We start from the raw sequence: 8,922 nt of genomic DNA on the forward strand, positions 1-8,922 counted from the left end.
TATCCTTACTGGATTTTTTTAAAGAAAACCATGAAATCATGTTTTTTTTAAAAATTCATATAATACACCAAATTTCATTTGGAGAAGAAAATGCCTCTTAGCTGTGACTCAGGCAAATCCCTAACTTATCTGTGCTTCTGCTTCTGAAAATGAGGCCAGTATGAAATACAGTTCAAATTCACCAGTTACTCCGTGGTAGGGTGAGGGCAGAAATTGGGCTAGCTCATCTTGTGCGACTTACAACTCTCAAAGCTGATGGAGGGTCAGCTATGAGTGGGTAGAAATGTACTTTTTTAAATTTTTATTTTATTATTTGTGTGTGTGCGTGTACCGTCAAATCAGATCTGACTGGTACAGGAAGAGATTGTCCCTCCTTTCCTGGCAGAGCATCTGGTGGATTCGAACTGTGTTCCTCTGGGATTGTAGTGCAGCTTCTTGCCACTAGGACACCAGAGTTCTCCCAGAAATGTATTGTTAAAGCAAACAGAAACACTTTCTTAGTTTTCTTAAGTAAAACACAAACAGGCTGATTTGGGAGACCCAAAAAACTACAGTGTCAGAATATTCCAAGTTCATTATCAAAAGTCTTCACTCACAAAGTACTGTTAATCCAAGTGTCCTTTCTGCTCCAAGTAAGCATAGACATAATCTCCTGTTTCACCTCTTGGGCACTGTGCCCTCTGCTAGAAGGCCCATAATCTCCTAGCATGCCGTCCTCTCCTCAGAAGTGATTAAGGGCCCAGGCTCCAAAGAAGATTAAAAAGTATGTGGGGTGCACTGAGAAGGGATACTCTGTTGAAGAGATAACCCATCCTGCAATCTAAAAATTACCACCATGGCCCTTGTTCCAGGGAGCAGTGAGGACAGACTTTGGTCTACAGATAGCCCAAGTTCCTCCATGAATCCAGAAAATCTCAGGCTGACCAACCCTCTTAATACAGAGAGAGGGGAGATTGAAGGTCACCGGGATGGTGTTCAGGTTAGTACTTCCCAACATCTGCCCCACTGCTCACTCATCTTCCAATCTGGCCCAAGCTCCCTGCTGTCCCCATTTAGGTTGAATCTCAAAAGCCCCGCCTGCCCTCCATTGTGGTGGAAACCTGTGAGGTGAGTGAAGACAGTGGGGAACTCCTGTGGTCCCAAGAGGAGCTACTGCTACTCTCTGACGGTGAAGAGGAAGCCGAGGTCTTCTTCCAGGACCAAAATGAAGAGCCAGGTGAGGGAGGTGCCTGGCTAAATGGTGCCACTGTGCGTGACCAGGGTATTCTGGGCAGGGCAAGATAAGAAAACTTTGTTGTGTTTCTTTAGCAGTGCCAGGCACATAGATATGCCAAAAAACAGTGATCAATAGTCAGGAGAGAAAAATCCAGGTAGTAGACAACAATGGAGAAAGTTAGAGGGCAGTATTGATGGGAGGACAGTGGATACTTCTTTAAAAATATGTTTTTTTGGGGGAGTTATCCCAACCCAATCCCACTACTTTCCATGCTACAGAAGCTACTCTTTTTACAATTCTAAGGGAAATAACTTAATTAAAAAGTCACGAAACCCTAAGCTTTTATTTGCTACAACCACTGTTAATCTTTAATGACAATTACTTACCCGTCTTTAATGTTAGGAAAATTGGTAACAAATTTATTCTATTAAAAACTCAGCATCAGAAATATTTTTCAGTTAATAAACTTCTTTACACCTCCCCCTAGGGTGGTCTTGGAGCCCACTGGATCCCAGATCTCCCCTAAGAACCTTTAATCCAGGATTCAATTGGGGGCAGGAGCAGGAAGAACAAGATATCCACTGGATTCCTGAGGCCATGGAGTGTCAGGAAACCCCCAAACTCAGTCCTCTCTGGGACCTGGCAGCAGGCTCTGTCTGTAGAAGCTGCTCTAAGGAATTTTCTCATCTCATGCCTCCCAGTGGCTTTGAGGGTAAGTATTGTTGGCACCCAAAACCACTTTCTACCCACCATAATTTTCCCTTTTTATGGGTTAAGAAATTTTGAAGTTAGGCTACTGGGTCATACAGGTAAATCAATGAAAGGATTTGGATTAAGATTTAAAGAGCTCCAGTTAGTGGAGGGATGATCCATTTCCACTTTATTCAACACTATTGTGTGCCTGGCTCTACTAGTTGTTTGATAAGTCATTGTAATCTCTAGAACTTCACTCTGTAGACTGAGACAAAGCAGTTAGTAATACATGGCACCCAGCAAGTCAAGGTACAAACCAGGTTATCAAATTAACACTTTTTTGCAATCTCTAAAAGACAAAAGCTGGGGAGCTCTGGTGGCCTAGTGGCAAGGAGCTGCAACTACAATCCCAGAGGCGCACAGTTCGAATCCACCAGATGCTCTGCCGGGGAAGGAGGGGCAATCTCCTCCTGTACCAGTCAGATTTGATGGTACACGCACACAAAAATAATAAAATAAAATAAAAAACACAAAAGCTCTCCCTAACCCTCACCAAAAGGACCAAGGTGAGGACTTTAAGGAGAACTCTGAACCAGGTAAGCAAAGTAAGTTAGTCCCCTGAAAGGGTCTAGTTCTTGCACTGTCACAGTGCAGCCCTGTGACCCTTGTTCCAAGCAGGGTAGGCGAGCATCAGGATCCTCATCTGAGAATTGAATAAGAGTGCCTCCAGGGCTCAGGACCCTCAGGCACTCAGAAAGCAGCTGGTAGGCTGCAGGAAGCCCACCCCGGGCAACTGCATCCCAGGTACCTTTGTCCAGCACTAGCTGGAAGGAGCCAGAGGGAGCCACTGACCCTAGAGCCTGGGCATCAGCCTGCTTGAAATGGAGGCAGGAAGCTGGGTGTGCAGGGCACAGCGGGGTTTGGCCTTCAACACCCTCCAGGAGGCGATTCATGTGGGCCACGGCCACAGGAGAGAAGTCCACCCCCAGAACGTCCACGGGGTAGGGGCATTTGGTGTAGAGATCCGTGCAGAGGCTGGAGGTCCCACAGCCCACATCCAGCACTCGCAGAGGACGGCTGGCCAGTGCCTCCTTAAGCAGCGGTAGGAGGAGATACTGAACTTGCTCGTATCCAAAGAACCAGTCATATGTGGGAAGGCCGTCCCGACGAGCCTGAGAGTGGAGGCGATCCCAGACATGGCGGTCGGCCAGGCAGCTTCCAGCCAGGGAGCCTATGGACAGGGGTGGAGAGTTAGCTGTCACCCGGCGTCCAAATTCTAATAAGACTCTTTCATGTTAAATCCCGGACGCTGTTTCAAACTAGGCTCCCGGGTCACGAGGAGCCCCTCTTTGCCCTTCCCTACCCAAGGTGCGGCGCATCCCCGCCGCCAAGGTCGCCACGTGGAGGAGTCGGCCCAACGCGGCCATCCGGGCCAGGCGTCTCCTGCAGCTCGCCGGGGACAGCTGGCGAAGGCGGCGGTTGGAGTCTGCGTTCCAAGGGAAGGTCTACAAATTCCAGGTCGCCAAGGACTTGTTCTCGCCTCCCCGAACCCGGTAGCCCGGGAGGGGAAAAAAGGACGCAGAAACGAACTGACTAGTGGCACCAACAGTCTTTATTGGCTACAGACAGAAAAGGGGAACACGGCAGCTCCTGCTTCCGAGCGGCGTTCTGAGTCCTGAAAACAAAGGAGAAGACGTGATCAGCCCCGGGAGGAGCCTCGGATCTGCCCAGATCATCGGAGACCTTTGTCTCGGCGCTTGAGGATAGAACCGGCGGACAGGAAGCCACCGGCACCGAAGACATGACGCCGAGGGGGCCGGAGCCCTCTCCCTCTGCCTCCGTACATAACGGGGACCGGGACCACACGCCCAGACCCCGCCAAGAAAAGGAGGGTTCACCCGCCCACGCACCCCTAACCGCAATTTAGAGCACGAGGAAGCATCACACTCACTGGGGCTGTGTGAACTCCGAAAGAATAACAGAGCAGCCGAACACCTTTATATAGAGGGGGAACACGCCCCCTCGATCCACGATTGGCCGCCTCAGGGCGGAGGGGCGGGGCCCCCGCGCGAGACCCAGCCGGGAGCGGAAGCGCAGTTGCGAGCAGAAGTCGCGGCGCAGCCATGGGCGCTCCCGGCGGGAAAATCAACCGACCCCGGACGGTGACTGCATGGGGACCCCCCCCCCCGACTTTGTTTACGATCCTCGCGTCCCCGACCCTTACTACCTCCCTTCCAGCGAGCCACGGGCTGCCCTCTCTCCCGAGACAGATTTTAACGGGGCGGGGGTCTCGCCGGGCGCGGCCTCTGCGTGACTCGCACCTTCCTCCCCTCCGTAGGAGCTGAAGAAGAAGCTGTTCAAGCGGCGCCGTGTGCTGAATCGGGAGCGGCGACAGAGGCGCCGGGTAGTCGGGGCTGTGATAGACGAAGGCCTGATCACGCGGCACCACCTCAAGAAGCGCTCGTGAGTGTCCTGTCTTCTTTGCCCTGTTGCTTCCGCCCACTCGTCCCCCCTCCTCCGAGCGGAGCCTGGGAGCGTCTGGCTCCTCCCTGCTGCTCTGCGCGCTCGCTGCTAGGATGCTTGTCTGCCACACTCTTCTGTTGTTACTAGGTGCCCTAGAGTTGGTTTCCACTGGTAACAAGCCTGCTTACAGCGGAGCCAAACCATGTCCTGACCTTCACCATCCTCTCAAACATTGCTATGTTTGAGTCCACTGCCTTCCTCTTTTTTTTCTTCTTTGATATTCTGCTTGATCAAGCGTGATGTCCTCCAGGGACTAGTCCCTCCTGAAATCACAGGTCCAAAGTACAAGAGACAGTCTTGACATTTCGCTTCTAAGGAGCTTTCAGCTTTATTTCTGCCAAGATAGGCGCATTTCTTTCTACAATCCAGAAACATATTTCGACACCCTCTGCCAACATCGTAATCCGAAGGCATCAGGCTGGTTGGCCTCTCACAATACTGCTAGTTCACAACTAGCAGTTGTGGGTCCTGGATTCCACTAAGAATCCACAGAAAACTTTTGATTCTCCACATCACAGCTAACACAGTATATTCACATTGTCTTTTATAAGTAAAATTACTCATAGAGAAATATTAAAGGTTAGATTCATTTTCAAACATAAAATACACGTGGAATTTTACATACATGTTTCAAGGCCCTGCAGAAGGAGAGTTTGCATTTCATCAGTTAGTTTCTATATCTTTTCATTGACTGCTTCATTGTTAAGAAAATTTGATCAGTTATTTAATTTTTACTATACCCTAAAATTTTCACATTTTAGTATTTAACGCTGAGATACTTGTTTAATACTAAACTAGAAGGATGGCAGTTTCCTCAAGTGCTATTTACAGCCTCCGAAAACAGCTGGAAGGCCAGTCATTAGTTGGTTCTGACCTGTCAGCAATGGGAGAAATATCAAAGGATGTTAAAAGTCTAAAGGTTAGAGAAGCTTAAGTCACAGCCTCAGAACATATACTTTTGTGATTTGAGCCCAAAGACCTTTGCAAAGTCAGGATCACATAGGTGGCCTAATTCACTGCAGTTTAACCTGAATTTCTTTGTTCCTATGGGAACTCTGGTGGTACCTTGATTAAGGCATTAAGCCTCTAACCAAAAGTTCAGCAGTTCAAACCCACCCGCCACTCCATGAGAGAAAGATGAGGTAATCTGCACCTGTAAAGATCCTAGCCTTGGAAACACTGTCGGGCGGCCCTGCTCTGTCTTACAGGATGCAGTGAGTTGAAATCTACTTGATGGTGGGGGATTTGGTTTTTGTAAATAAACCTCCCCTTCAGAGTCACTGTCTGATGCAAGCAATTAAGCGATCAACAACTGACTTAAGTTGATGGCTCAAACCCAGAGAGGCACGTTGGAAGAAACACTACGTGCTTCCAAAAGATTTCAGTCTTGAAAACCCAAGGCATGCAGTTCTCCGTGGCTCATGTGGGTTCACCGGGAGTGGAACTGACCCAGTGGCAATTGCTTTGACTTTAGGTCCAGTTCTCGTGCCAACATTACCCTGTCAGGGAAAAAGCGGAGGAAGCTCCTCCAGCAAATCCGGCTTGCCGAGAAGGAGAAGGCAGCCATGGAAGGTGAGGCTGGAGCAGGGAGCTGGGATGAGAGGGGACCCTGCATTTGTATGGGTTCTTTAATGCTTCCTCTTTTCTTCTGCTCAGTGGAACTCACCCCAAAGCCATCCAGGACTAATGAACCACAGCCCAAACGCCGAAAGACAAAAGCCCCCCAGGATGTAGACATGGAGGACCTTGAAGATGAGAGCTAAAAGTCTCACTACCTTCTACCAAAAGTTTTCCACTGGTGCCAGCAGGCAGAGTTTCAATGGACTTTGGAGGAAAGCACTGTCCCTTTGCACTCCCCAGGGTCCTCTTTCATGATGGCCTGGGCTGACCTCTCCTGGAGGGAGGTCTTGGGAGGGAAGAGGGTAGAGAAGACAGACTGGAGAGGGAGTTGTCTAGTTGTCAATTCCATTTGCAATAAAGCTCTGGAGTTTTGACTGATACGTGTGTGCGTGTGTGATGAAACAAAAGGATTGGGGGATATTTGATGAGAAGAGGTGAATATGGCAGCAAGACAAATAGGAAGCAGCATATACAGAGCTTGCTTGAGAAAAAACAGCAAGAAGCCGGACTGTTTCCCTAGTGGGTGATTCTCCCAATTTTCCAGTTCTGGCAATAACATTGTAGGAATGAGAGAGGAGGTAAGAGTCTTGATCCTGGCCCTGCCTCTGCCCCAGTGTGACCTGGGAGGGCAAGTTTTTATCTCATTTTTATCCAAGCTTCCTTTGTAATAACGTAGAAGCTATTTCAAACAAAGCGTGCATTGTTGTTTCCAATGCATGCTAAGCAACTATTTAATTTTTTTTCTGACTCTCTTGATATATATGGCACAAATTCCATCTCCAAGGATTTATTTTCTTCCCTGGGAAGAAAGAAAACCTGGTGTTTGAGTAGTAATTGTATCAGAACATTCCTACAAGTTTGATAATGAGAAATCACCATTTGCTTAAAGCTCATTTCTCAGAGATGGAGGTTACACAGAGCTTTACTCCGAGCTTTTTCCCAATTCTGAAACCATCCGTCCTCCCTAGAGCACTCTACTGCCCTGCTGGGTTCAATAATTTATTGCAGTGGCCACACAGAACTCCTAGACCCTACACAATTATGGGGCATATTAGGGAAGTAACAGGATACAGCTCGGGATCAGGAAGCACAGAGGCCAAGTCTAGAAAACATCATTCCCTTATTCACTGTAGGACAGCATTTTTGGGCTGCTCAGCTTTATTTAAGCCATGCAAGCAAACAGGCCCTTTGCCCTGTATGCCCCTTGTGGCCATGTCACCTCCCTTTGGCCACGTTCAGGACAGGACAGGACTTCATATTTAGTGGTATAGTCCTGGATCAGTGTGACTGCTTTTAGGAGATTTCTTATATTCTCAAACCTGCTGGCTTTTCTTTCTGTTTTTCTATTTAAAAATTACAATGTTGGAGATAAATATATATAAATTATACACAGTTCCCTTTGTGGATAGGCCCATAGACCAGTTTTCTCTCTGATGCATTGCAGGTTATAGACATGTTTTTTGTGTAATATGCATGCTGCAGCTCAGGGGTAGACAAAAATATCAAATGAACTTGTTTTAAACAAAATATCAACCTGGGCAAAAGTAACCAACCCTCTAGGATAGAGAACTGGAGGAAAGGTAACTTAACCTTTTAGGGAACAAACCTCACAAAAGTGTTTTTCCAAAGAACCAAGGCAAAAGGCATATAATGGAACTCACTTTGCCCAGGAAGACACAAATGAACAGTGTTGATGGCATGTCCCAAATCCTGTTCGTCCTCTAAAGCCTGACTCAGAGGTCAGCTTTTCATGTAATACTGGTTGGCCATGCCTTATTTATTGCCTTAAGATTTCTGTCACAGTAATAACTCGTTTTCCATCACACCTCACCAGTTAAACCAAGCTTGTTGCCACTGAGTTTATTCCAACCCTTAGTGACCCTCTAGGGCATAGTAGAATTGTCTTATAAGGTTTTCAAGGTTGTAATACTTATCAAAACAAACTCTCAACCATGACCATTATCTGTTTTCAGATTTTCATAACACTTAACAGAATCACAGTGGGTTTAACTTTTAAAGCACAACCACAAAAATGTCTTCAGTACCCACCATCTAGTATTCATCCTTCCAGTGGTAGGAGTAAGCCTTCTGCTTAGCCCAGATCTCAGAGCTTATTCGCCTCGCTATTTTCTTTTTCATTCACACAAATATTTACTGAGAACATACACATGCAAGAAAACTCCATGCACCATGTGGAATGTGATACAGGTGAGACGGTCCAGGTGGGATCTTTAAATGAGAGTATTAGTTCATATGTTGTTGTTGTGTGCCATTGAGTCAGAACTGACCCATAGCTGACCTTCCAGCGAGTTTTCAGAGGCTGTTAAAGGCATGGGAAGAGATTGCCCATCCTTCTCCCATGGAGCAGCTGGTGTCCTTGAACCTTGTGCCTTCACAATTACAGCATAACTTCTTGCCACTAGGCCACCAGAGCTCCCAGTAGTTCATATATTAACTATGTTGTTGATTACCGTCAAGTTGAGCACTACTTAGAGCAATCTTATGAACAAAAGATCTGGAACCTTGCTATAACTAACGTCATTTCTCCACGTTCATAGTGTTTCCAGAAGCATGTGGTTAGGAAGTGGATGGCACTCCTGGTTTCAAAACATTAACTATATACTAGTTCAATATATAGTTACCAAACTATCTATCCAGCAAGTAGGAATTGTGTTAGGCAAAGACTGGGCAAAGAGTGGAACCTCATAATGGAAACTGATAGAAAGATATACTTAGGTGATCTCTGGTGGCCTAGTGGCAAGAAGCTGTATTGTAATCCCAGAGGTGCGTCGTTCAAATCCACCATATACTCCTGTACCAGTCAGGTCCGATTTGACGATAAACACACACAAATATAATAAAGATTTATA

The 8,922-nt window shown here is 47.0% G+C and overlaps 2 protein-coding genes across 2 annotated transcripts; one reads left to right on the forward strand and one right to left on the reverse strand.

Moving 5' to 3' along the window:
* Window positions 1-835: 835 nt before the first annotated feature.
* On the forward strand, window positions 836-2,029 carry LOC102860343 (chromosome unknown open reading frame, human C11orf48). Its single transcript, XM_006899863.1, has 4 exons — window positions 836-979; window positions 1,057-1,216; window positions 1,704-1,932; window positions 2,026-2,029. Exons 1-4 carry the CDS (start codon window positions 836-838, stop codon window positions 2,027-2,029), a joined length of 537 nt encoding a protein of 178 aa, XP_006899925.1.
* Window positions 2,030-2,484: 455 nt separating this feature from the next.
* On the reverse strand, window positions 2,485-3,336 carry METTL12 (methyltransferase like 12). The gene is made up of 2 exons (XM_006899864.1): window positions 3,273-3,336; window positions 2,485-3,140 (listed from the first exon to the last, which is right to left on the reverse strand). The coding sequence occupies exons 1-2, from the start codon at window positions 3,334-3,336 to the stop codon at window positions 2,485-2,487; spliced, it is 720 nt and encodes a 239-aa protein (XP_006899926.1).
* Window positions 3,337-8,922: the final 5,586 nt, after the last annotated feature.

This window comes from Elephantulus edwardii, unplaced genomic scaffold (genome assembly GCF_000299155.1).
Source record: "Elephantulus edwardii isolate Elephantulus edwardi_28Jun2011 unplaced genomic scaffold, EleEdw1.0 scaffold00268, whole genome shotgun sequence".
Classification (NCBI taxonomy): domain Eukaryota; kingdom Metazoa; phylum Chordata; class Mammalia; order Macroscelidea; family Macroscelididae; genus Elephantulus; species Elephantulus edwardii.

What these genes read in the sequence shown, in the direction of transcription:
- METTL12 (XM_006899864.1), bottom strand. Translation starts at nt 3,336, where the DNA reads ATGGCCGCGTTGGGCCGACTCCTCCACGTGGCGACCTTGGCGGCGGGG. An exon ending in GGGGATGCGCCGCACCTTGG is followed by an intron (nt 3,141 to 3,272) that starts GTAGGGAAGGGC and finishes CCCTGTCCATAG; the next exon opens with GCTCCCTGGCTGGAAGCTGC.
- LOC102860343 (XM_006899863.1), top strand. Translation starts at nt 836, where the DNA reads ATGGCCCTTGTTCCAGGGAGCAGTGAGGACAGACTTTGGTCTACAGAT. An exon ending in GTCACCGGGATGGTGTTCAG is followed by an intron (nt 980 to 1,056) that starts GTTAGTACTTCC and finishes GTCCCCATTTAG; the next exon opens with GTTGAATCTCAAAAGCCCCG. An exon ending in GGACCAAAATGAAGAGCCAG is followed by an intron (nt 1,217 to 1,703) that starts GTGAGGGAGGTG and finishes ACCTCCCCCTAG; the next exon opens with GGTGGTCTTGGAGCCCACTG.